The sequence below is a fragment of the Melozone crissalis genome, unplaced genomic scaffold (assembly GCF_028551555.1).
Source record: "Melozone crissalis strain CALT ecotype California unplaced genomic scaffold, PUWL_Pcris_2 ptg000027l_1, whole genome shotgun sequence".
Lineage (NCBI taxonomy): Eukaryota > Metazoa > Chordata > Aves > Passeriformes > Passerellidae > Melozone > Melozone crissalis.
The window spans coordinates 13,517,289-13,545,095 of NW_026535805.1; the positions used below are offsets into that span (position 1 = coordinate 13,517,289).

A 27,807-nucleotide genomic window follows, 5' to 3' on the forward strand; every position below is an offset into this window, starting at 1 on the left:
GCTGCCACACTGACAGGCACTGCTGGCCCGAATTGTATGGGAAGCAAAGGAAAGAAGGACTGCTGAGAACTAAAGGGGCTGTATTGGTAATAGAACATGAAAGCACAGAAGTCAACACAAAATGATACAAAGCCTAATAACAATACATTGTGCAATTAACATACATAAACACTCCCTTCAGCAAGACCTTCCTCACCCGCCCTTCCCAACATAATCCCTCAGCAGGGAAGCAAGTAGCTTGGTGGCTCATGCCTGCCTTCTTGAAGGGAGATTTAGAATCAAGGTTCAGTGCATCAAAAATAAAAATAAAAGCAAATTAAAATGAGCAACTAGAGACAACTGAATAAACAAAGCATTATTCATAAAAGCTAGCCTGCAGACTGACCAAGTTTTTTTGTACCCTCCAAGGCCTACACTGATCCTGGTTTACTTCCTAGTCACTCTTCTGTCTGCCAGCCCCCAGGAGTCAAAGCTCTGAGCTGAGGACACAACACTGCAAAGGAGCCTGGCAGAGGGGGCAGCATGCATTGCTGGCACTGGAACAGCCTCAAGGCAGTCCACAGAGGTCCTTAGAACTCAATTTGCTGGTTGGTTTAAAAAGCCAACTGCACACAGGGCTGGACACCAGAGGTTGAGGTACTTTATTGCCCACTGGGAGAGATTCCTCCCCATCCCTCATGGAAGTGCCTTTGCCAAGACAAAGCTACTAATGACACACTTCTTGCTTAGGGGGAAGAGCCACCATTTCTTTCATACACGTTTTACCAATGTTTGAGAGCAGAGAGGGTCTACAGATCAGCCAAGAGGATGCACTAACAGCCTGCAGTCCTTCAACTGCTTTGACAGACCTGTGTCTAAGTCAAGGTTTCTATGTCTTGCTGCACAGGTTTGTTCATTCATATGGATGTGAAGAAAAAGACAGTCTAAACTAGAACTATAGATACTAGAACTATAGCTTTCCTTAAGGCACAGTTCAGATAAACCACTAAATCACTTTTCTCCCTACTGCCAATCAGTGTTTAAAAACAAGCCAAGAACAAACAAAACAAAACAAAAATTGGACTGTCTTGCTGTTTATCCCAAAGCGTTCAACTATGTGTTATCTTCTGATTTATGTGGAAGACTTGGCAAAGTGCCACAGAAACCAGAAATGAAGGTAAAACATGCAACAGAAGCCAACTTTGAGCCTGGCACAGAAGTGCATGGAGAAGTCTTGACACAAATGCCATACTGAGAGGAGTTTCCTGGCTCTGTGCCTTCACCTCAGATGCAGTTCCAGAGTCAAACAGGATACAGAGGATTTCAAAGCCAGTCTGGTATTTTAAAAGGAAAGTCTGGTTACCTTTCCAGTGGGTACAGTCAGGGGACAGGAATTGCTTCTTATTAACCTACATGGTTAAAGTTGAAATATCTTTCTACTGAAGCCCTGGGTCTTTTTAACTAAGTTGGATATTCCCATCATTTCTTCCAGGGACTTCAGCATCCTAGCTTTTCTATGTCTTCCCTCCCACATTCACTTTCCTCGCTGAAGGTTTAGGTGATAATGTTAAGTACCAAGAACCAAAGCACCTTGGTCCCAGAAGTACCATGAAGCACATACACCAACCATGGCACATTTTCACAAATTAGCCCCAGGCTGCTGGCTTGGCATCAGTCATTAACCTGGAGACGGGAAATCCTTGTCACAGCAGCTTGCAGAGGTGTGAGCACATCAGATCTATGCCAGGAACTGTACTCATCACCTGCATTGGCCTTTTTCCAACAGGGAACCATCACATAAGAATTGCCAGTGGCTAGCTGAGTGCCTTGATAAACAGAAGCATTGGAGACACTGACAAGAATATATAACTTTTGCCCACAGCTCACCAAAGACTTAACACCCTCCACTGGATAGTGGAGCCTTTGACAAGGCCAAGGAGAGAGCTGCCAGGAGCAATGCAGGGGCTCTTCAATGTGCTGTTGCCCAGCTCTGCCATCAAAACATCTCTGCTCCTTCCCACACTGCAAGAGAAGCAGAAGCCTGGGGAGTTCTGGCACACACAGAGCTCCACAAACCTTGCTGAATGTTTGAATAGGAGCACAGAAAGCTGCCAGCCCCTTGGCCTCATGCATGCAGTAGGTCAGGACAAAAGGACATTAGGCCTCGGCTCCAGGAGTCACCTTGGGTACTCTGGCAGCAGGTGCTACCTGGGCTGTACTCTTATATACACTACCAGGGCAAAGCCTCATCCTGTGCCTTCTGCATACCACCCTCTGGTTCCAGCATCTCCAGGAAATCAGCTCTGGAGAATATCAGAATAGAAGTTGTGGAGCCTTCCCAGTCCCATCAGTCCCTGAAGAATCCAAGCTGGGCTCAGCCCCTCCCTGCACCCTCAGGAGAGCAGGGTTAGGGGTAGTGTGCTTGGATGAAAGACAGAACAGTCTCCTTTGATAGCTTCTCTGGATCTTGTCTTTTCTGAGAGTCGTGCACTTTGACACCTTCCCCCCATTCCCAGAAGAGGCGGCTGTAATGGCAGACACTGTGGGCAGAGAGGAGAGCAAGGTTAGTTTGGCAGGGAAGGGAAAGGAAAACACTTCCATCCCAGTGAGAGACAGCTGCCCTTGCTATGAGAGCCACACAGGAATACTCAGAGCAGGTGCCTTAGAAAAGACCAGTGCATTTATTCATACACATTACAAACTCTACAGCCCTCAAAGTACAGCAACAGCCAAGCCTAAGAGATTTCCATGGAAACAAACTTGTTAATTCTAGCTTCACTCAAATTCAGTTCAGTATTTGCTGGAAGGAGTCAGGTCACTAGGGGAAAACTCTACCTCCCCCTAAGTTTCTCAGAGGATGAAGCTGTCATTGCAGGCAATGGAAAGACCTTAATGAAGAATTTAGAAAGTCTGCCAGGAGCAGCAACCTAATCCCTCACCGCATACCTACCATAATCAGTAACAGCTGTCCTATGTAGCTTTGCAAACAAACAGCACTTCCCACGGCACAAAAGCAGCTAGGATCATTCCCTCCTTCCCCTCATGTGAAATAACTGAGCCCTGCTTTGCTGCTGAGAGTTCTGGTCCTACAATGCCATCTCCCACTCCATCCATGGAGCACAGCCCTCCCTCACTGCATCAACACAGTCCCAGCCATAATGAAATCAGAGCTGCTAATTACTGCCAACACAGCAGCCTTTAGTTTTGTACAATTACTGACACTTAATATTCATAGCTTATTTAATGCTCCTGTTCTAACAAAGCAGTACCAGCACAGCGACAAGAGCACATGTCAGTGGCTAATTATAGACATATTAGTACTCACTAACCACAACACATCCCTTCTGGAGTCCCACACAAGCACTCCCTCCACCTCCTCAGCCATTCCTGTAGATTCATGCTAGCCTATTTCAGAGTACATAGGCAGAACTAACCCCACCCTGACACACGGAGGGAAAAAACATCATGTGCCTCTCCTTTTAAGCCTGTTCTGCCATTCACCACATGAAGAAAGGCTTAAGGATTCTTGAAAGCACTGCTCTAAGACAGTAAGGAGGTTCAAAGTGATAAAATCAGGAGTGCTATTTCATATCAAGTTCTTACTCAGAGGCAGTCTTGAGTAATGGTAGTAGTGCAGAACATCTCTGCTCAGGAGCCCTGAGGCATCAGACTCAGGATTTGCTGTACTTGGGTAATGCCCTCAGCCTAGTACTCAGTAGATAGGGATGGTTTTCAGCAGCCACAATGTTAATAACTGTCCAATGGCATGCCACTCCATCCTTTCCCAAAGAGCTACTGTTTTATTCTCTCACTCTCTTTAAAAAAGCTCCCAGCTTCCCACAGGTTATTCAGAGCCTGGGCTAAATGAGCTGGGATTTGCTTTTAAATTAGCAACTTCCAACCAAACATGTTAAATACAGAGATGCAGCAAACTACAGTTGCTGGGCTCAATTTCTACTTCCCTGCATGCAGGAGGTTCAGTAACTTGTAGTCTGCTGCAGACAGCGGAACGAAGTTGCGACATGTTCGCTATTCATAGCCATTAATTGCAAAATCCATGATTCCACATCAGCAGTTTCCTGACAGCCTGACAAGGTGTCAGCTCCTGCAGCACACCCTTCTGGTGATCAGCTACACTTGCACTGCAAACGACTGCAAGGACACAGCCCTGCAGAGCTCCCTCCCAAACACCCAGGCACGCACACACACACTGGCAGACACATACTCATCCATAGCCTCAGCTCTGGCTCATACTCACTGAAAGGGTGCAATGGCTTCAGGAAGGAGGTTGTATGTCGCTACATTGGTCATTTTGTTGAAGAAGAATTTCTTCTTGAAGTTTTTGCTGTATGCCATTGTCCAGGGATCTAGCAGGGATCAGAGGAAAAAAAATCACAGAAGAAATAGACACAGTAAAAGCAGGGAGGAGTAATCTGTAAGAGTAACTGTGATCCTTCCATTACTCCTTTTTCCTTCCTTCTCCCAAGACAACCTGCTTCCCAATCTGTTCTCTATTCACGAAAAAAACCCATCTCCCTCCATTTAGAAGCTGACATTTGAAACAGGGTATTTCCACTTCCTATTACTCTGGAAAACATCTTGATGAAAAATTATGATCTCATTAAAGAAGAAGGTAATCAGTCATGTAAAAAAATGGAATTACCCCCATGATAGCTAATCAACCCACAACACAAAAAATAACACCCTAAACCTCACCCAAATCCAAGCTACCTTCATTACATGCAAACACTTAATCTCTAGCCATTCGAATACTGCCATTCATTTTTTACCAAGTTACAAGATGAGCAAGCCTGGTCAGTACTTTTTACTTGGAGGGACAAAGAAAAGCTGAGAGGGAGTGGGGACTCTCTCTTCCTACCGTTCATAGTCCGTACGATGTAGAGCCCCGTGGGCACAAAATGCCGATCATCTCGGCCGGTGTAGGACAGCCGGGGCATTCCCCCTGAACTCTTGATGACTTTCATCTCTAACCTAAACGTTGAGAGAAGGCAGTGATAGAGAGTGTTCCTTCCTTTACTGTGCTTGTACACACCTGGTACCACCTGCATCCCCTTCCCCAGAGTGTCACAGTGAGAACTGACAGCACTGCACAGGATAGGTTTAAAATCATCACACCCTGAAAAATTGAAGTTTTTGCCTATCCACACAGGACAAGAGAAACCAGTCAGACCTGTCTAGATCAGGCTGCAAATTGAGTGCTGTGGTGAAAAATCTGTGATAAGCTACCATAATTAATCCAAATAGGGTTCCTATTTCAAGTGTGAATTCTTGACCTTTGAAGCCACTGAGAAGTCATTGATACTTCTGCACCCAAACTCAGGCACTGTTGCTACTGCAACTGTTATGGAGTGCACTGGCCACATCTACGGCATTAGAATGATGCTCTGAGTGAGCAGCATCTCAGGAACAGCAGCCACCATGAGCTCTAACAGCTCTTTCTGCATGACCCCACTAGCACAGATCAGAACATTCCCTCCCATTGCTCTGCACAATGACTGATAACCTCAGTGGGCCCTGACATTTTATTTGCACCAAATGCTTACCTCACAAAAATCTTGTCCATTTCTTCCAATCTGTATACTTCCTTCACTCTGGGAAGACAAGACAAAAACATTATTTCAAAAAAGTTTAAACTGTGCTTTTTTTTCTGCCCAGCTACAGGTAGCAGACAAATGGTTGGTTTTATACAGCATGAGGTAGTCAGGCTCAACTGAGCTTCACCCTTCTTTATCTCCTCTATCTTTATGCTTCAGTGCCTAGTTTTTCCTGGCTTGAGAAAACCTGACACCTGCATGCTCATGGCTGGATTGCTGTAAGCAGCAGATAAATGTCCTTGCTGCTAAGGCAACTGTGCATTTTTACCTCAGGCTGACTATACAGAAAAGTGAAAACAGTGAAAGTCAGGTGCTTTTGTTTTCCCATCAGATAAATTGACCAAGCTCAGTCCCAGGCATGTTCTGGCTTCAACATGTTGGCCTCACAGTAAAATTAACAATCTGATCTTCACCATTACTATCCTCAGAGGTACAACAAACTTGTTAGTTACCCTGAGGTAAAAAGAGCTTTTTCTAAAATCAGTAAAGATTGTTTTGAGTCCTCATTCTGTCATTACATCAAACTGGTTTTGTTGTTTTGAGATACAGAAAAACAATTAGTAAGTTAAAAAAGCACTGCCTCTGATTGGACACCCCAACCACTCATTTCCCACATACTGCTACAAGCATCAGGCTTCAAAGAGCACAGCAGGAACACTTTAACACCTTTCCACAAAAGCAGCAAATGACCCCTCTACAATCCATTTCCCCAGCTCTCCTCCTCACTTCACCTTCAGCCTTCCCCAGTATTTTGGGTTCCTCCAATTATTACAATTGTCCATTTGTCATTAGGCAGAGATTCCACTCGTTACCTTTCATTAAGCCATTAAGGAGAAGATCCTCTTTCCCTTCCTCCAGATTTTTTCATGATATTGCTGCACTTCACCTTGTGAATGAGAAGCTGTTTTGTCCATAATACGTAACTGATGCCTTCACAGTGGTGCTCTTATGCTACACTGCAGTAGAATTAATGAAATGGAAGGCCAGGAGACAACCAAAGCTGAAACCCTTTGTCAGGAACTTTCCTGGGGGTTGTAACTAAAGCCTTGCCCTCAGAGACGCTGGTCAGTTCTGCATTTGCTAACAGTCAGCATCACTGTACTGCTGCTGACCCTTCAGGGCAGACAAGGACAGAAATCTTTGCAATGATTAAGCTCACTGGGTACTAGACCTCCAATCACACATATTTGGAATCAACACCAGCCAATCCACCTATGATGAAAATGTGACTGTTTGACATGTGAAAGAAGGGCACAACTTCTCCATTAACAATATTCACCTTAAATGTACTAAAAGCTTTTAGCCTCTTTCCAAAGAACATACCAGAACTATGAATTTCAGCCTGAAACATAACTCCCCTTCATGTCCTCCACACACTGACACCAAGGCAGGCGAGGCTGAGGGAAGGAGGTGTCACTCACCGGATGGGGTTCATGTCCGGCCGGCTGGGTTTGGAAACAGCTTTGACAAACTTCTCTGCCAGCCGAATCCTGAACGAACATGGAAACAGAACCCAGCAAGTTAACGGGGCCTTTGGCACAGCAGGGAGGGAACAGCTTCAACAGAGTAAGTGATTTGACAACTCAGGACATGCAGACTGCTAGGCAAATGGGTCTAGCAAGACTTCTCTTCACTCCACCCTCCCAATTCAGTGCCCAGTGATACTGCCTATTATCCATTACAAATGAGTCTCCATAGCTTACTCTTAGTCCTCATGCTGTTGAACACTGATATATTTATCAGGCTAGCAGGATTAGCAGAGACATTATGTCCCTGAGGAAGGAAACAGAGTGGTTTGCTCCTTCTCTCTCAGCTCATTCATATTCCCAGAATGGTCAGTTTACCCCAGCCATGCCTGGCTTACCCTAAGCTAAGAAAGAAGCTAGAGCTGCCCTCATACACAGAGAAGATACAGTTGGAAAAGCCTGTATGTACTTCAGTTCAGAGCAGCTTCATTCCCAGTTCATCTTTATAACAGTGTTTCAGCTGAATGCACATGTCTCCCCATGCTCAGCATTCTGCTTTTTGTCTGAACACTGTTTCCCAGTCACTCCTAGACATGTATAGGAAAAAGCTTCTCCAGAACCTACATACCTCTGGTTGAAATGCTGCGTTCGAACATCATTGCCATTCAGCACCAAGACATCAAGGATGTGGATGGCACTGATTTTTCTCTGGGCTTTCCCCTAAGGACAGCAATACAGAGATTGATTATTCACACTGTTGATATTTCAGCTTTGATTTATAGCTTGTTTTTTGACAGGACATCTCTTCTAGCAAGAAGGCACCTTTCCAGGTATTAGAAACACACAAATTCCCTGCTGCCCATTATACAGGAACATGGCATCCTCCAAGAACTGGTGCATCTCAAATACCCAGTTCTGTCTTATGGGAGGGAGAGAGGGCAGGACCACAGCTGCCACCACCAGCTATCTGTGCCTTATCAGGTATCACAAAGCCCAGCACACTACAGTATCCTTGTCTGAGGTGCAAGAGGACAGGGAAACTTCCCAGGCACCTGGGATTTTTCACTTTACACTGTAAATATACCCCGAGGATCTTCTCCCCGTAGCCTGCAGTCACTACTAAGCAGTTATGTACCCACAGAGCCACAGACACATGAAGTCATGGTGACAGTGCTGTGTGCAGCTCCACTTAGAACAGCAACACATCAGGTCCAGAGTGTTTTCAAAACAATGTTGAAGGCTCATATTTCTAGGACTGGACAGAAAGAACTTAATCCAAAATAGTTACTCTAAAGATCTTATACAAAAAAAGCCCACCTTGTACCCGGCACACGTGGAACATTTATTCTGCAGTATCGTACAGAGATTAAGTGAAACTGCTCTTTGCAGCAAAATGGTGTGAGAGAGTAGGTTCCTACCTCTCCTTTCAGCTCATGAACAATCTCCACAGAGAGAAGAGTATCTCGTGGCAGCTCAGTTTTCAAATCCAGCTTTGTCCAGCGGTCTGACTGGCGACCACCCCAGGTGTAGATCTGTGATTTCTGTACATAAAGACAGAGTCAGATTCAGCCAAGACTTCCTGAGGGCAGGGGTGGAGAAGAGACCTCTAACTGCAGAGCAACCCTCAGAGAATCTTTTTGTCCTAGGCTGTCACAGGCAGTTTCTTTGTCATAAGTTTTAAGGAAGAAGCTTAACCTCTACAGCAAAGGAACAAAAACACCAATTCTAATCTACCGGTGACTTTTCACACCCACACAAAGAACCAGAAATAGAACACCTTTAAAAGGACAGTGAAGATAATTAGAGACACTAGCAGGAGTGCAGGTCTCTGTGTAGGCTGAGATTACAGAAAAAGGGTTAATTAGTGTGAAAGGCAGTGACATCAGGAGAAAGAAACATAAATAACTAGCAGTCTCAGGTACTGCTGATGAGATTCTTTTAGGCCTTTAGGGGCAGAAAAAGATGGGATGAAACTGCAAGGCAGAATAGTAGCATTGAAATTAATCAGCAAGACTCCCAGACTGTTCTTAGCACTTACCCCTAACCCCAAGAGGAACTTCTGCTCACTTCCAGACACCATACACCGATAATCTAACACTTGGCGAATTTTTTCCAGTGTGCTGGAGTTCAGAGGAGTGGGTTTGTAACTGAAGGTATCAATGTCTGTGCCCTAAAGAGCAAAATATGGAAAAGGCAAGATAGACACAATACATCAACACACAGGTAAACATAACTTCTACATGAAGCAATAATCCAGGACTAGCTTCTTCATCTCTTAATTCCAATATGAAAAAAAAGTTATATTTGTATGAAAGGACTCTAGGCAAGCTCTCACCTGAATCAGCTCAAAGAACTTGGACTTGGGATCTGAAGATGAAGGAGCAACACGAGCCTGATCAGGAATCTGAAAACAAATTCAAACAATTGATACTGGGTGTTAATTCTCTGGCACATTGAAAGGAACATTTTTGGTTTCAATATATGACAGGACATTCTGCCCCTGAAACTCCTACTCTTGGGATTCGAGATGAAGAAGAGATGTCATGTGGCAAATAAAATGTCTCACATGTTTTGCAAATTTAATGTAGGCAGGCCACATCTCACAGAAACCAACCAGTAGCTCCAGAAAGATTTAGTCTAAGTCTTTGATGTCATGCATGTTTTGATGAAATATCCTTTCATCAAAGACACACCATCAGCCTGTGAAACTAACTGCCATGTCTATGGCTCCAGTGCAGTCAAAAGCTTAGGAAAACTGCAGACTCATAAAACAAGACCTTTTAGAAAGCTCTGCTGCTTGGGATCTAGGTGCTGAGTTCATTCTGTGTGCAATGAAATATTCTCAACTGCAAAGAAGTCTGCTCAGTTAAGCCATACACAATAAATCAGGGACATCCTGTTTGATTACATAACAGCTTGAAACGCTTTCTGACTTTCCCACAAGACAAGATATTGAACCTCTGTCTAGAAAGTCCTATCTTTACTGCAGCTCCACTCTTGTTTCACTGTAGCAAGGACACCTTCACAATTTGTCTGCTTGACCCCTTACTTACCCCCCATAGCTGGAGACACTCCTTTCGGATTTCAGCCTGCCGTGGCTCAACCAGTGTTCTAAAGAAAGACAGCAAACTGTTAAAGATGGTGAAACCTCCTTGATCTTGCAGCATTTTATATCCCAGCCTTAGAAAATCTGGAACTTTCAGCATCTGGCTTGAGAACAACAAACATGAACTGCTCCACAAAGGGTTGTATGAAAGAGGCTGCTGCCTTCCCTCTCCACCCTCCAGTTCCTGTGTTTAGCTTTGTTTCATGGTTTGCACTACTGACTATCAGCCATCCCTTCATTCCATGAAAGTACCACTGGGTATAAATATTTTCATTAAGTTATGTATTTGTACAAACTTATGCTAATCTCCAAGGGCTGGGTACACAGACCTACTTAAGAATAACAGTGCAAACCTGCTGAAGGCCATACAAATTACAGTTTCAAGGTAGAATCAGCTCTAAGACAATTTCTAACTACCATATTCTCTCAACTTTCTACCCCATATTATGTCTGGATAACACCTGAGCAGAAAAGCCATAGCGAGGAAACATTGCAATGGCTTTATTTTTATGCAAGCAATTAACATCAAACTTGAGGTAATTCTAGGTCTGTAACATAGATGTTTTGAATTGCCCCTGGAAAGATGAACAGCTATGACCCACACTCAACTTGGATGGTTACTGCTGAATTGAAAATACCAGCTGCAAGTTACTTTTCTGCTTACATTCCTGGTAAGAAGCAAGCTCACTTATGGTAACTGGAAATCATCCAATGCATGGAAGCCTTCTCGACAAGGGTGATAATAGACCATCAGTTTTCAGGACTCCTCCAGCCACCCACACATCTCTGCAAATAACTCAGGTGGAGACACAAACTGAGCTACCTAAAAGCACTTTTCATTTCCTGGCTCCAAAGGCCAAGACAAGTACCAACTCAAATCAATAACTTATTAAATAAGGGCAAAACAATTCATTAATAGTAGGTTAATTCAGTCTTCACCAAAAGGCAGAGGAATATACTCACGTGTCTTGAACAAAGGCACGGATTTTGGCTAGTGCCTTTATCTGAACTTTGCAGTGGCTAAAAGAGAAGAAAAGTTTTTGTCAGGGAGCGAATTAATCACCACCAACATTGTTCTACTGTTCAAAACAAGAAAGAGTGCTGGGACAACAGGGGGAAGCCAGTCTGATTCACAGAGCAATGAGGGATCTTAGCCAACATGATTCAAACTGACAGGAAGATCACTGGAACAAATTAGGCAGTACTTTCTTTTCTACACAGTTCTCTGAGGCCAAACAGTCACTAACAGCAATACAGAATTTCTGTCTGCACAGGGACCCCTGCTCTGTTCAGCCTCTCAGGGAACAAAAGTAGAGCAGTGTGGCAGCATCAACAAGCACTTCCATGAATGCAGGAAGTTACACGGGGAAGCCATGCTAAATTAATCCGCCTACAGCCAGCAGCCTTCATCACCCACAGTAACTCACTTTTCATTGGATTGGACAATGTAATTGTAGAAGTCCTGGTTGTCTTTGATGACGTTCAGCGGGACGATAAGATTCACATCCACGTCGGAATTGCGCAGCTGGTTGAGTCTGATGTTCACTGTGAACAGGTAATCCCGCACATCCTCAATGCCTGACTTCAGGCCTTTGCACACCACGTACCTGCACAGCGAGGCAGAGACATCAGTTCCTTCACACAGCCAACTTTTCTGCCACACTCCCATTATAAGGAGAGCTTCCCAAACCCCAGGAACCTTTTCTCCCTGAATATCCTTAGGAAGATGCAAACTGACCTATCACTGAGTCATCATACATTTTTTAAGCTCTGGAAAGACAGGGAAATGCAACCCTATGAAAACCTCCCACATATCTCCCCCAAGTAGTAAATCAATTCTGCTAAAATTGACAGATACAATGAAAACACAGATAATATCACAGAATCATAGAATGGTTTGGGTTGGAAGGGCTCTTAAAGATCATCCAGTACCTTCAAGTACTGGAAGGCCCCAGTTAGGCCACCCCTAAGCCTTCTCTTTTCCAGGCTGAACAATCCCAATTCTCAGCCTTTCCTCATAGGAAATGTGCTCCATCGTTGAAATCATGTTGGTTTTCCTCCTCTGGACTTGCTCCAACAGGTCCATGTCCTTCCTTGTGCTGGGGACCCCAGAGCTGGATGCAGCACTGCAGGATGGGTCCCACCAGAGCAGAGTAGCAGGGCACAGTGCCTTTCCTAATCCTGCTGGCCATGCTGCATTGGAAGCAACCCAGGATACAACTGGCTTTCTGGGCTGTGAGCACACAGTGCCAGCTCATGTCCAACCTCTCATATATCCTCTGGCTTCACTGAAACCGTAGTTGTTTCATGCAAAACAAAATCTGTTACATACCCAGTTCCATAGCTTCCTTCCCAGTTCCATAACAGTAATTTGGCAAATATCATCTCTACCTTGTCCGTAATTTACCAAACAGCTAAAATGTTTCCTCCTCCAAGACACCTGCTAATTGAGGCAGGTCACAAAGCCTCCATTAGACTTACCCAAATCCATCTATCACTGTATTTAGAGGATTGCTCTCTTTAGTAGATCCTCATGCTCAAGCATCTCACCTCTCCGAGTTAGCAGGGCGGCTTGTCACAGGTTTAAAGATGCAAATTCTCTCAAAGCAGCAATACAGCAGATAAACAAGACCCACACTGAATGGAGTAAACAGGTCAAAGGTTTTGCAGACAAAATGTCCTCCTGTAAAAAAAAAGAGTACATTGATGCCAGCAGATAATAAGGAAATAAGGAGATACTGAGCATCTCAATGCTTCTGCAGAACTAGTAACAGAGTTTTTGTGCAATTAAACAGCATCCCAAACACAGTTATGAAGTGGGCCAGCAAGACTTCATGAAACATCTTCCCCATGTCTCTGCAGCAAAGACAGAAAAGCATTCCCTTGGCAAGAATCTAATTGGTATGTAGGCTGTCTCACAAGCAAACCTCCTATCTGCCCCCCATCCTTCCCTTCCAGGCCCAGACTGTGCCCTACGGCCTGGCAGTATGCCATCCCAAAGCCTCCAGGGAAGAGGAGCCCTGATATATGCAACAAAGAACCTCAGACTAGAGGAAAAGACTAACAGATGTTACCTAAACAGAACAACTTGCCATCTAGAGAGAAAAGAGTCTGTGTTGCCCCTCTCCTTCAAACAAGATTCCCAATTTCCCCAAGCAAAAAGCAGGCAGAACTATCATCATTTTTACAGAACTATCGTCTACCCATGTAGGAAAGACTTAAAGAAAGCTGCCCCTTTTATCACATCACATTTGAGACTACTCCTTAGTAGATCATTGCCTCAGGTTCCTCTAAACATAGGGCATAAGATACAAATTATCATTTTGTTACAATTTGTCTTCTATATCAGTGCCAAAGGCTAACTAAACTCAGTGTAAGGTCCATCATTTACCAACAATGAGGTGCACTAAGACAGGGTAAGGCATCATTAGTTTTTATCCCACAGATGACAGATTTAAAGGAGAAAAGCTAGAGGAAAGAAAGAACTGGATAAACACCACTCAGCTCCAATCAGCTGGGATATTGAGGAAGTTGGTCCAGCTAGTGCCATAAATCTCAGGTAGATTGCCCAGTTATCACAACAGATTAGCTTATTTTTCTCGCCACAATCTCTTAGCTTTGTGACAACCATCTCAGGACTTATGCATACACATTCAATTCTGTGCAACTCATGGCAGAGCAGACTTCAAGGCACTAATAAAAATTGTACAGCAATGTTCCCCAGTGCCATAGACACCTTAGAGAAGGGGGAAGGTTAATGGGCAGAACATACCTGTCCGGACAATGGACAGTGCTGTGAGGAACTGGCAAAGCATGAGCTGCTTGCTCAGGATTTCTTGCAGATTCTCCTGGCCCTCCACTGAGAAACCCTGCAAAGTGCATAGCATATGATTAGTATCTCCACAAATCTGTTGGTCAAGCAAAGGATTCTGAGGAATTAAATAATGGAATCATGATCACTTCTGTTTGTTTAAAGTAGAAGAATCAGCACTAGGAATTTTAGTGGCAAGGCTTGTACAATTTCATAATTGTAGCTACACATGTCAAACACCCTACTGCATGCAGACAAAGGTGTCAGTTTTGTCAGTTTTTTTTTAGTGCAGGAAGAAAAAGAAATAAACCAACCCCATCAGCCATTAAGAAATGCACTCCCTTGTGATCAGTATTGTCCAAAACAAAATTCTGGAAAGCAGTAATGTTCTCTGATCGAGTGATGTCTCCATCTCCATCAATCCCACCCTCTCCTAAAGAAAAAAAGGAGACAATCAATAATACATTTGCAAGTACAAATAAAAGATCAGTATGTGCAGATGATCTATTGTATTCAATCAACATTTAGTCAGAAATTGAATAGACCTTGATAGGTGGAATAAACATTACAAATTCCCTTGTTCACCACCAAAGATGCTTTTTAATTCAGAAAAATTATTCAGATTGAGTGGCTGGGGGTCTGAAACAAGACCATACAATAACCATGCTCAAATGATGAGTTGTACATTAGCCTCAGCACAAGACAAATGAAGACTATATGACAACATAATATTCTCATCCAAGCAGGAGTGGCACATAGCTGAACCTAATGAAAAGATAAGATCCAACTGCACTGCACAGTTCACCTGTTAAAAACATGTTATTACAGACAAGGCAAAATTCTTTATATTGGGCATTTGTAACCTTCTACTAAGAATTCTAATCATTCCAAAGAAACATAATAGTCTATTTTCAAGTACAGTGTAATGTGAGCTTTAAAAAAGCAAACCCCCCCCAAAAAACTGTGAACAAGTTTATAAAGCGAATAGGGAAGGAGACGTAGGATTTGTGCACAAATACTCATACAGTTTTCCTCTGTGGCTCTTTTAAAAGAGCTACACTGTCCCCCAGCTGCTGTTTTAGAAAGCTGAGCTAAGGTGTATTCTAGAGCTCACCAGTTGTGCCTCAAGTAAGCCTGAACTTCTATTTAGTATTAGACCCTGTAAATCTTCTACAACTACAGATTCTATTACCTCAGCTGGAGGACTAGAAAGCAGAAGAGATCAGGATGCATGATATGGTTTTGATAACCAAACTCCTCACAACAATCCTGTCAGTAAGTGAAGTGACACTGGAATTTTTTACCATTCACAACAGAAATAGCATGCCAGGCTACTTCCTTCCCATTAGTCTGTACACACCTCACTAGACTTTATAGCATAACAGAAAGGGATCAAGAAAATTAATCAAAATCATTGGGCTATTAATTTCTCCAGGTATCTCCTCCTCTCCATAACACCAGTTTGCTGTGAACTATGAAGATCCAAACACTGTAGCCAAGGTGTTTATCTGCCTTGCTGCCCTTGCCATGAACCTTCACTTTAAATAAGATCTAATCCTGAAATGCTACTAACCATTCTCTATGAAGAGCTCAGTCAGGTGTCAAGAGTGGCAGCCAACATGAGTAAATGGTGGAGAGAAAAAAAAATCCGCACAAGGCACAACAACAGAAAAGCAAACTCCCTGCTCTACACGACAGTCACCTTCCAGTTTCTTTTATACAGTCTGAAATAAGAAGCACAAATACTAGTAATCCTTGGATTTCCCCTCCTAGTCCTAAAGGCAAGGCAGACAGAGGGCTCAAACACATCATCAAGATTAACTAGTTACAATGCATGAGATGAGATGCAGCAATTGTCTGTGTACACCTGTTCAGTCTTTCTCAATGCTAGGTAAAACAGGTTAAAATAACAAACCTCCTTGGGTTAAGCAGCTCATTTAGTCACAGTGATTCAGATACAGCCTCTAGCCCAAATCTGTTTTATTTATCTTTACTAAGAGCCCACAATCAATTATGAGAGCACAGCTAGGAAGGTCTGATACAGAAACATGCTGACAGTTGGGTAAATGAGGTGTCTAACTGGCTCTGCTAATAGATCTTTGGGCACATCAGGAGGCTGGAGCACCTCTCCCATAAGGATAGATTGAGAACACTGAGGCAGTTTAGTCCAGAAAAGAGAAGGCTCTAGGGAGTCCAGGCACCCTTCAGTACCTAAAGTGGGCTACAGTAAAGACGGGAAGGGACTTTTTATCAGGGCATATAGTGATAGAATAATGCATAATGGCTTTAAACTGAAAGATGGCACATTTAAAATGGACATTAACATGAAATTCTTTACTCAGAGTGATGAATCAGTGGGACACACTGCCCAGAAAAGTTGTGGATGCCCAGTCTCTGTTCATAGCCAGCTTGAATGGGGCTTTGAGCAATCTGGTCCCTTGGAAGGTGTCCCTGTTCACAGCAGGGGGGTTGGTGCTAGATTATTTTAGGTCCCTTTCAATCCACACAATTCTATGACAAGTCATCTCATTCACCGTGTTTCAGGCTGAGATCAGTGATGTGAGAAAAACATTGTCAAGCAATCTTTAAGCACTCTATAATGTTCAGATAAGCAAAGAACTCAAATATCAATTGCTACAATGAAACATATTCCCAGGTCAGACTGGTAATAAATGCAAATGATTTTGAAAAAATGAAAATTACTTGTCAGAAAAATTTCTTGATATGCAAGCTCACCAACCTCAACCCTTTTCTCCAATGACAGCCCATTTCTACCTTGCAAAATGGCTCCCTAGGCTTCTCCTAGATCCCCCTGCTGGTATCAGTACCAGTCCTGCCACAAATACAGAGGCTGCAGCATGAGCAAAAACATCAGGTAACACTCATGGGTGCACTACATACCATAATAAGGCTCAAAGAGCTCACTGGAAGCAGAATAGAAATCCTCCAGTTTAAAATCATTTGGTCCTTTCAAGGTCATGCCAAATCCTTTCGCATGCCACTTGCGCCTCCACAAGACATATTCAGAGAAGCCTCCGGGACCAGCACACACATCAGCAAAGTAGAGCAGCTCTGCATCATACTCCTTTATCAAAGGCACCTGCAAAAGGAAACTGAGGAAATTCTTCTGACCTGTAACAGCTCCCGTCAGTCAAACCACATACATCATAAACTACACTGCTCAGAGGAATCTTTCAAGGACCTGTTTTGCCAGCTAGTATCCTAAAGATTCTCCTTTCTTCCCACCTTCCACATTTTCTGAGAAAGCGCTGCTGTTTGAAAGTTAGAGGAACTCACCCCTTGGCTGTCCTTAGGGTTTGTAAACATGTAGTCAAAGACATGGTCCATATTTGCCATCTTCATCGCAGCCCTGTGAACACATAAATAGGGCCTTGATAAGTTTCATCCTTGGCTGCCTCAGCTGCAAATGGACCTACATGGGAAGGGACTGCAGTACCAGACATTCTACAAACCTGTTCAGGAAGAAAGCTCCACGGATCATCTCATAGGGGTTAGACCTTGTTCGGGCTCGACGCATTTCTTCTCCATCCAGCTCATCAAATACACTCTGCACAAACAGAAACAAAGCTCATCTGGACCTGGCACTGGCTGGAGGGATAGGTAGGCATCAGCATTTCCTATCTTCTTGCTTCTCTCTCCTTAGACAGCAAACTCCATGCAGGATTTGGTTCACCAATACAAAATGGTTTTCTGTCTCATAATGATATTTGCTCTTCTTCTAAGCCACCTCAGCTCTTAAGCAAATTTAATAACACTGACAAATTCTGTACTGATAGCTCCAGAGCCTGATAACATGGTTAGCCACCTCAAAAGCAGTCCCAGCTTAAAGTATTTCTATCACATATATAAACACACACTCTATTGCAATATACAAGGGCATGATAAAATCTAGGAGGAAAGACTGAACAGACAAGAAAAGAAGGGGAGCTCATTTCCTTAGTTTAGTCAGGCCTTCAGCCTTTCAGTCGGCCTAAGGGCGGGTGACTGCTTTCTGTCCTCTTCAAGCTGGTTTTGCCTGGGGTAGAGTTAATTTGTTTCATAGTAGTAGTTTCATATTAGCTAGCATTGAGATACATTTTGGATTTGTGATGGTAACAGTGTTGATAACATAGAGATGTTTTTGTTACTTCTGAGCAGCGTTTGAACATCATTAAGTCCTTTTCTGATCCTCATACCACCCTGCCAGCAAGTAGGTGGGGAATGCATTCTTGTGGAGTTTGGAGGGGACATAGCTGGAACAGGTGACCCCAACTGCCCAAACAGATATTCCATACCATACCCCATAATGCTCACTATATAAGGCTGGGGGAAGAAGGAGGAAGCCAAGGACATTGAGAGTTAGGGTTTTGTCTTCCCAAGTAAGCCTTGCCTCTGATGGAGCTCTGCTCTCCTGAAGATAGATGGCTGATCACCTTGCCCATGGCAAGTAGTGAATTAATTCCTTGAATTAATTCCTTGTTTTGCTTTCCTTCCATCGAGTGGCTTTTGCTTTACTTATTAAATTGCCTTTGTCTAAACCTATGACTTTTCTTCACTTTTACCCTTCCCACGCTCTCCCCAATCCTGCTGGTGGGAGAATGGGTGAGCAGCTGCAGGGGACTTAGCTGCCAGCTGGAGTTATAGCAAGAAAATCTCTCAGAAGGCTGAGATTCAAAACTGGCTGCTGAACAGATAGTAAAAAAAAGGATGCTAGGTCATCCCAGTGACATCGAGGTGACAGAGGGCATTCTGAACTCTTGTCAATTAACCACTCAATCCTCTTTAATTATTTATTTCACTTGCTTCCCCAAAATTTCAGTTCCTCTCTAAAATGGGGCTCACCTTGCACTGCAGGACATTATGTAAAAGCTCTTCATTACAGAACTCTGTTTCATCCTCAATCATCAACTTCCTCTGCAACAGGACAAGAGCACAGGGAGCAATTAGCAAGCATGATATTGTCATTTCAGAATGCAGCATGTACCAATAATGCATGAAGGCTGCCAGTCACACACTAGGCTGTATCAGCAGCAGTGTGGCAAGTAGGCTGAGGAATTTTCTCCCATGTTAGGCATCTTGAGATCACATATGAAATACTATATCCAGTTTAAGCACTCCCCAGTATAAGAATGGACACACTGGAACAAAAGCAGCAAAAGGTCCAGCAAAATGACAAGGGTCAAAAAGCACCTGGTATATGAGAAAAAGCTGAGAACAGTTTGTTCAGAATGCAGAAAGGGAGATCCTATTGCTGTACCTAACAATGGGACAAGTCCCTAACAGGAGGCAGAAAAGATTGACCTAGGCTCCTAGAGATGTACAGCAACATGACAAGAAACAATGGACAAAAGCCACATTAGAAAAATGCTAATTAGCCATATGTAAAGTTTCTTTTGTCCACCGGGTTGTCAAACACTGAACAGATGCCCAAACAGGCTGTAAAGCTTCCATCCTTGAAAATACTCAAAATTCCATAAAACAAGGCCTTGAGCAACCTGATCAGATCTAGCTGGATCTGCTTTAGGTAGGAAGCTAAACTAGCAACCTCAAGAGGCTGTTCAGAGTTCATGCTATTCTACAGCTATTTGACAGGGCAACTGGCCCAGGCTGAGTATCCTGCTTTATCTTAGGCTGGTAAGTACCAAGACATACAAAATTACCTTCCCCACAGTCATCCACTCCTTCAGCTCCTGAGCATCTGGGATCTCTGTGGTACACTCAGGGCACCAGTCCACCTTCTCATAGGCACTAGGCTGCAAACACAAGTCATGGGAAGAGCCAAAGATGTTTTTACTAGAAAAATATAAAAACTAATTGCTCCCCAAAAGTTTGCCTCCCAATGCTAGCATAAGGGGTTATGCCATGACTTCAGCACCAACTGTAGAGTTTTTTCCTCCTGGACTAAAACATGTCTTATTTATTTTTAAAATAAAAAACAACCTCAAACACTTCCACCACAAAAAAAAAAAAAAAACCCTCACCACATTCCCCTTCATTAGAGTCCGTTACTCAAGGCAGAACAGAAGTCTAGTACTCAAAGTACAGTTTAGAGACACTGGAAAAGAGACAGCTGCCAAGAAAAACCACAGTTTACATATTCTTTCACCCAGTTTTTGCTGAACACAACAAGAGAAATGGCTTAAAACAGAAAGTACTTACCTCTGGCTCATCCTGCCAATCAATATTGAGCTCCCCATCAAATCCTTTGAGGGTCAGGCCAAAGCCTCTCCTTCCCTTCTGATTGGAGGCCTCAACAATATCTTTCCTGCCTTGGCCATATTTTCCCAGACCTTCTCCTTCCCGGAAGCCCATCTTGGCCTAAAAAGGGAGCAAAGGGAGCACTCTGAGAAAAGTGGACTCGAGTTTCTGTACTGCTGCTGAGGTCAAAGAGTAGTGCAGAAAATGGCACATCGCCCTGAAGTGACTCAAAGGCACCGAGCATTTTTAATCTCAATTGCAGCTTTCAGGACTTTCGAGTGAGTTCACTTCACTGAGGCAGGATCCAAAAAAACTAGATCTGAAGAATGAGGCTTGAAATGACAGCAAAAGGCTCAGTAATGCGGGAAGAGCCTGCTCAGAGAGAAAAGTAGTGAGGAGCCTGGAGCCATTCATCACAGGCTTCAGTAAGCATGAATGGTTCATAAAAAAAGACGTTGGTATAGAAAAAAATTCATGTTGTGATGATATTCTTTGTTGTGAACACGCATTCAGATGCATTTCAAATACCAGTTAAAACTTCACATAAAACTCAGAGGAGGAATGCAAGACATTGCACCTGAAACACATACACATCTCTTAGGTTAAAAGAACTATATTCATTACCTGCTAGTTTTTCAGGTTTTCTCTCGGTAAATTTTAGCAATAAGAGAACAATAACAAAACATGGGGATGCAGTCAATTTCATGTATGTACAAAACAGTACAAGGAAATAAAAGACAGAGAACCCTGCTACAAAGAGGATCAGAATCAAAGTATTTTTTATAACAAACTGGTCTTTTCACTTTGCTCTCATCAGCTCTTAATAGTTTGGTCCAAAACTATTTTGACCTACCATCAGCTTTTGGGAGACACTGTTATACATTGAGTAGCGAGATGAAGTACCCTCCACAAGGGAGTCTTGTTTGAACTCATTGCTGAAGACTGGTCTTTTTTCATCACCTTCACTGTCAGAGCCACTGGTGCTACTGGAAGATTCTGAAAACAAACAAAAAAGTCAGAATGAAAATAAAAATAAAATGGAAGAAAGATATCTCAGTAATCACATTAGAATATAGTGAGACTCATTAAATCCTCTGAACACATACAGAGGACACTTCAGTATCTCAAATGTATTACAGGAATTAATATAATGAATTACAGGTGCAATATAACACACCCTGTGCAACCAACACTTGGTTATCTTCCCTGCTGCCTCAGGGAAACACACAGCTTCTCTGACCCCATGGATTCCAGGCCCCACAGAGGGCTGGGCAAGCCCCATCACACAGCAGAGCAGCCTCAGCATGACCACAACAGAACTGTGGTGTGCCTGACCTTTGCTATGATCCTGAGGAGCTGAGAAGGGCCACAGGGATTCTCTCGTGAGAATGGTGACAATTACACCCTGATTAAACATTTTGAGTTTTCTTACATATCCTATCTAACTACAAGTGCAAATCCATCCCTAACTTAGCCAGAAACTCATATCAAGTACACAGGCATCTACCAAATGGCCAACACTGCAGAAAGAAGAGAAAGCTACATTTATTATACTTCAGTTAACTAGCAAGGATTCCCAAGTTCACTACAGCAAGTGAGAGAGTTTTTCACCTCTGGAGTTTACAGATACGTACGAACTTAAAAGAAAGATGAGGTCAGAGGACACCAATCTTTTTTAAAATACCATGAGAGAGGTTTGAGGAAAAACTTAAGTCAATGGTTCAGTCAAGGTAATATCAACACACATAACAAGCACTCAAAATAAACTTTCCTCACCAGAAACTGATGCACCAGAACCTTCGTGGGCACAAATAAAGAAGCTCTGTCTGTGCCCAGTTCCACCTTGGGATCTATTGATAAGAACCTAAGCCTGTATGAGCTGTAAAGTCCTCACTGCTGCTCTCCAGCTGTGAAATGCCCAAATCTACTTGCTCCAGGGAGGATGTAACTGGGATCTGGGCACGAATCCTGGCAGTCTCATTTGTCTCAACCTGCTCTGTACCAGCTGGGTGCCCAGGGAGGCCCTACAATCCAATGAGTCTTTCTGGTTTTCCTGGGGTAATATCACTATGAGGATGAAGCAGTGGCACAAGTTTCTTACTACAGCTAATTCATACAGACTACAGGGGCAGCAATCCACAGCAAGCACAGCCTTGCTCTGTGTTAGCCCTCTGCCTCTTGAGCTCCCTTGTTTGCCAAGGGCTAGAAATAATTTTGTGCTGGCTTGTACAAATAGGGGAAGTTGAACTACAAAAGTTCTCCTGACATAAAACACAGAAGATTGTTAGCAGAGTTGATCTTTTTCTGTTTTTCTCTTAAGAAGGAATAATTTAGTTTCACAGAAGTGTTGAAAAACCCCAAAAGATATTAAAATACTTAAAAAGAAGGATTGAAATTTTCTTAGATTTGTCTAATTTAAGACAAAGCACAGGCTATTTCTCTCTCAACTCACAGATCTCTGTATTTTCCTGTTCTGGAAAACTGAGCATCAGTGAAGTAACAGGACACAACTGAAAATCAGCAAAAAAAGGCCATTACAAGAAAGTGAAGTAAAAATGAAAGACACTACTGTAAAATATATAACTGTAGTTAAAACCCTTTCAATGTGTCCTCAGTGCTTGTTGCTGAGCAATTAGTTTTTAAGATTCAGGACTTGTGTCCCCACATAACTACTACATTAGAGTTTTACAGTATGAACATTTGAGGCTTCCAGCTCCAAAAAGGAAGGCTATGATTCAACCTGTGTTTGCAACATTCTGTACCCATCTTGATTTTCAAATATCCATCACAAGATATATTCCTGTTTCTTTCACAGAGCTTTTACCTAAGAACACACTCACAAAGGATTTTTGCTTTAGGGTCAGTTACTGCTTTCTGCTTCTTTGGTACACAGCTTCAGCTAACTTTGCTACCTGCTTTTTAACTTTTTGATAACTGCTACCTGTCTTATTTGCTAGACACTCAAAGTGCCTTAAACACAATTACCTACTGCATAAGTTACAATGGAGTCACTTTACAACTCTTTTTGTTTTTAAGATTTGCTAAGCCATGCTCAGCTGAGATTAAATCTCAAATCACTTCTTTCCCCAACCTCCCTTCTTTCATTAGAAACCACAATGGGTGTAATAGAGTAATAAACAATTAACTGTACCCATAATATTGTGGTTGAACTGTAGCAATTTGTTTCTTAAACACTAAGGCTTACAGCCTATTTTGATTCATGTATGAACTCAATAATCAAAAAGGGGGGAAAAATGAAAAAAGCATCAATTTGAATTTTTTAGCTCAAGCCTGAGTGCACAGAGCATTCCCTACCCCAGCTCTTACATGCTGCACCTCTGGCCTCCTCAGACAGGTACACACACTATATATACCCTGCAACTACAGCTACTCCCACACCAACCCCCTCATCTTCCACACACACCCCTTCCATTTTCACAAGGGAAGGCTTCTTTACGTATTCAGGCACTTGAACACTTCATGACCATGAGAAATCCCAAGGCTCTGACACAGCAGGAACACAGTGAGGCAACCTGAAGTACCAGCTTGGGAGAGTTTAGAGTGTCCCACAACAGCAACACCAATTGTGGGGGTCACATGCTCATCTGTGGTACATCCCAACTCCAGGTGAGACAGCACACTCCAAGAAAAAGTAGGCAATGAGTTAACTCTGAAAAGGCTCTTTCTGAAAAGAAATACCTGTGAGCTCTCACAACTCTGTCCCCTGAGCCAGCATAAGAGATGGTCCTACAAAGTAGAAGCCCCAACCAACTGGCTCCATTGTATTCATCTCAATTTCTCCCATCTGCAGAAATGTGGTAAGACTACTGGTTTCTTACTTCCTTTTTAAACAAAATTATGATGCTTCTTTATGGTGTAACACCCACAATGCCTGAGTACTGAGTTTCCAAACCAGAAATAACCACTGAGACTGAAAAGATCAATATGACAAGAATGTTTAGAGCTTTGGATCATGCACGTCATGATCCAAATCCAGTTTTCTACGTCTGAATTCACACAATTCCCAGATTAAAAGGTTTACATAAGATTTTTAAAAAGCCTAAAAGAATTCACACCAATCCAAGGTTGTGAAAAGAAATAATGTAGCCTTTTTCCTAAAGAGAGAGTATACCCTTGAAGTTCAGGCTATCAATCAGGATTCAGGAGATGTAGGTTCAATTCCTGGTTATTATTTACATCCCCTGCAGCAGCACATTCCAGATCTCCAACCTTACCTTGAGTGGTATGATTACTGAATTGATTTTCATCATCTGAAGTAGAACTGAGGGTTAATCCCAAGTCTTCTATCCTCTTCTTCTGCTTATTTTGGGGGCTGCTAAATTCGGGTTCTGTCCTTCTCTTCATGTTTTCCTGAAATGCTAAAAGAAGAAGATCACACTTGGCAAACATTAAGCATAACTTTCTGTAATGCACAACAGCATGGTGGCATAGATCATTTTATGCTCTTCAGTATTAGGCTTTTCAACTTAAATGTCTTCAGGTAGAAATCTTAGCTTCTTTTGAACTCATCTTTGTAAACATCTAGTCTAACTAATCAAATGGGAAACTGATATGGAAACTCCCCTATAACTGATGAATTTTAAATCACTTCTACAACCTACTTATCCCCAAATGCAAGCAGATGAAGTCAACCCAGATGCAGATAGTTATTAAAGTTATAAACTTAAATATATGGCAGTTCATTACCTCAACTGAATCAAAGAGTCATTTTATCCAAACACACTGAAAAAATGTCAGATCCCTCTAATGGAGAATATGCAAGGTGGAACCAATTTCTCACGAGACTCCAAACAACTCTGACCTCACCTCTGCAAATCTTAATTAATAAAGGAACTTTTCTGCACAAGTTTTATAAAAGAACTTTATTAAATATGCATGCTCAAGTTGTGTGTGAAGTTGTGTTTTTCACCAGGAATCACTGGCAAAATATCCAGCTTCTGGATGTGGCTGATAAATTTTGAGTAAACTCAGAGAAAGGTCTAATGCTTAAGATGGAGTTAATAGAAGCCAGCTTGGAAGGTTTGCAGAAGACAACAAGCAAGGAAAGGGAAAAATTTAAACGTAAAAATGCTTAGCACACCAGCTAGAACCTCCCTGCAACTGAAAAATAAAAAGAAACTGTACCTTGATTAGTGTTTATTATTGTACATAGGATTGTTGGGCTATAAAAGATGCCCCAGGTCACCAATTCAAACCTTTAGTTATCAAACTTATTTCCACAAACACATACAAGGGAGTTTAAGGCCAAATCCCTTCTTTACCCCCACAACTCTGACTGCAAAATGATCCCACAACCTCACTGCACTATGGCTAAGAAATCTTCTCCCTCCCACCAGAAGTTCTATTAATGACAACTCACCTTTATCTGCTCTTGCCTCAATTGAAGGTTTTGTTTTTTACCCTTGTTTATCTCTAACAAACCAGCCATTCTATATTTCTTCTGAGAGAGCCAAATGAGAGGCCAACACTCTCAGCTCACTCCTACCAGCTCCCTATCGAGACCCCCACCCTCCAAACCCCACTAAGGGTCCCTCAGCACACCTGTCTTGCCGACAAATTTCAAACCATGCAAAATTAGGCACAAGTTAGGGACACCCGGTCCCTCAGGAGCCCCGCAGGTGCGAGGGAAAGCCCCTCCACATCCCCAGCCATGCCCCACAGCCCCCTTGCACCGCCCCACCGGCCTCCCACAGAATGGTTTAGGTTAGAAAAGACCTCTGAGGTCATGGACCCCAACCCACGAGTGAACACCACCATGGGAACCAGACAATGGCAGTAAGTGCCACGTCCAGTCTTTCCCTGAACATCTCCAGGGATGGTGACTCCACCACTTCCCTGGGCTGTCCACTCCAAGGTCTAATCACATCTTCTGTGGAGAAATCCCTCCTGATGTCCAGCCTAAACCTCCCCTGGCGCAGCCTGAGGCTGCGTCCTCCTGTCCTGGTTGCCTGGAGAAGGGGCGAACCCCCCCCGGACACACTCTCCTTCCGGGGGTTGCAGAGAGCGATAAGGTCTCTCCTGAGCCTCATTTTCTCCAGGCTAAACACCCCCAGCTCCCTCAGCCGATCCGCACAGTCCTTACCCTCCGAACCTTCACCAGCTCCGCTGCCTTCCCTGCCCCTCACGGCCGTCACTCCGCCCGCCGCGCAGCCCCGGTCCCACAGGCCGAGCCGAGACCCCCCCGCCGGCGGAGCGCGGGCAGCGGGGAGACCGCGGGAGCCGCCGCGGCAGCGCCCCGCGCTGACCCGCACACGACCGGGGTCGGCGGACAGCGCCGCGCTGGAGCGGGCGGCACTCACGGCCAAAGCGCGGCAGGCGGCGGGCTCCGAAGGGCTCCGGCTGCGAAGGACTCGGGCTCCCGAGGCGCGGCGAGGCAGGACGCGAGGCCGCTGCCGCCGCTTTCGTTTCCCCGCTCTGACGCGGCTCCGTCCCCGCCCCCGGCCCGCCCCTGGCGCGGGGCCTCGGCGGCCGCGGCGCGCGGCAGTGACGCACCGCCCCAAGGGCCGCGACGGCGGGCGGGCCCGGGCAGTCCCGGGCCGCGCTGGAACCCCGGGATTCCGTGGAACACGCTGCAGAGACTTAATAATTTGTGAATATACGGATATAAAAATGTTCATCGATCGTGTAGCGTAGCGGAAGGTGGGAGTGTTGTAGGCTGGAGCAGAGGAGGCTCAGGGATGACTTTATCGCTCTCTACAGCTCCCAGAAGGTCACAGCCTAGTGCGGATCGGCCTCTTCCCCCGGCCACCAGTGCCAGGACAAGAGGACACAACCTCAGGCTGCCCAGGGGAGGTTCAGGTTGGACAGCTGGAGGAATTCCTCTACAGAAAGGGTGATTCGACATTGGAATGTGCTACCCGGGGAGGCGGTGGAGTCACCATCCCTGGAGGTGCTCAAGGAATGTCTGGATGTGGCACTCAGTGCCACTGTCTAGTTCCCGTGGTGGCGTTCAGTCATGGGTTGGACTCGATGACCTCAGGTCTTTTCCAACCTGATCCTGGGAACCGTCTTGTAGTTTGCATTAAGCTCGAACCCTGAGGACACAGAGCTCAGCACACAAGCTGGAATGCTTAGTCTCACAAAACCAAAGCAAACACAGTAGTATCAAGAGACAGTAGGAACTTGGGAAGTGTAGTTCATGGTGTTGCAGTTACCGTAAACTGTGTGTCTAAATAGGTTGAGTTATGGCAGGATGGGATGATGAAGAGGAGAAAGTAAAACATTGACTAGTCAGAGCCTTTGTTAAAGAAAACCTGCACTTCACTTGGGGGAAGGGGGGCACAGCTGGATTATTGAATTGCCTGTTACATGTTCTGCAGTTAAATTTGACAGTTGTTGCTAAGGTTCTGTAGCAGGATGCTTGCCTGGAATGGGAAAAACAACTCAAAACAATGACTATGGGAAAAGCTGACCGTGGTAAATGAAGACGGTGTCATCATGATGCTTTTGATGCTCAGTAATGCTGAAACCAGTCTGACTCATCAGTCCTGAAATTAAACATCCTGATAGTGAGCTGAAGATGTGGTAGACCTGCTAAAATACCCAGAACCAGTAAGTGACACTACGGATAATTTATCCAAAGTTGCTGAGATGACACTGCTAGCCTGGAGA

General features: G+C 43.9%; 1 protein-coding gene across 2 annotated transcripts; it reads right to left on the bottom strand.

Moving 5' to 3' along the window:
- Nucleotides 1–950: 950 nt before the first annotated feature.
- On the bottom strand, nt 951–26,607 carry CMTR1 (cap methyltransferase 1). 2 transcript variants are annotated; one of them, XM_054279628.1, is made up of 24 exons: nt 26,496–26,607; nt 24,411–24,554; nt 21,029–21,171; nt 20,137–20,295; nt 19,638–19,730; nt 18,820–18,891; nt 17,451–17,545; nt 17,275–17,347; nt 16,879–17,077; nt 14,292–14,410; nt 13,939–14,035; nt 12,717–12,849; nt 11,594–11,773; nt 11,130–11,186; nt 10,114–10,171; nt 9,396–9,464; nt 9,099–9,230; nt 8,479–8,601; nt 7,689–7,780; nt 7,016–7,084; nt 5,544–5,591; nt 4,859–4,971; nt 4,238–4,346; nt 951–2,519 (listed from the first exon to the last, which is right to left on the bottom strand). In XM_054279628.1, the coding sequence occupies exons 2-24, from the start codon at nt 24,538–24,540 to the stop codon at nt 2,387–2,389; spliced, it is 2,496 nt and encodes an 831-aa protein (XP_054135603.1). In that variant the 5' UTR covers nt 24,541–24,554; nt 26,496–26,607; the 3' UTR covers nt 951–2,386. The 2 variants fall into 2 exon arrangements, with proteins under 2 accessions (XP_054135603.1, XP_054135604.1); XM_054279629.1 differs by lacking the exon at nt 26,496–26,607 and adding an exon at nt 26,442–26,460.
- Between the last annotated feature and the right edge of the window lie 1,200 nt (nt 26,608–27,807).

Bases quoted from the DNA above. Each gene is read 5' to 3' on its own strand.
- CMTR1 (XM_054279628.1), bottom strand. From the start codon at position 24,540: ATGAAGAGAAGGACAGAACCCGAATTTAGCAGCCCCCAAAATAAGCAG. The intron at 19,731-20,136 runs GTAAGTACTTTC...TTGTGTTTGCAG, and splicing joins ATTGGCAGGATGAGCCAGAG to CCTAGTGCCTATGAGAAGGT. The intron at 2,520-4,237 runs GTGAGTATGAGC...CTCTGCCCACAG, and splicing joins GAAGCCATTGCACCCTTTCA to TGTCTGCCATTACAGCCGCC.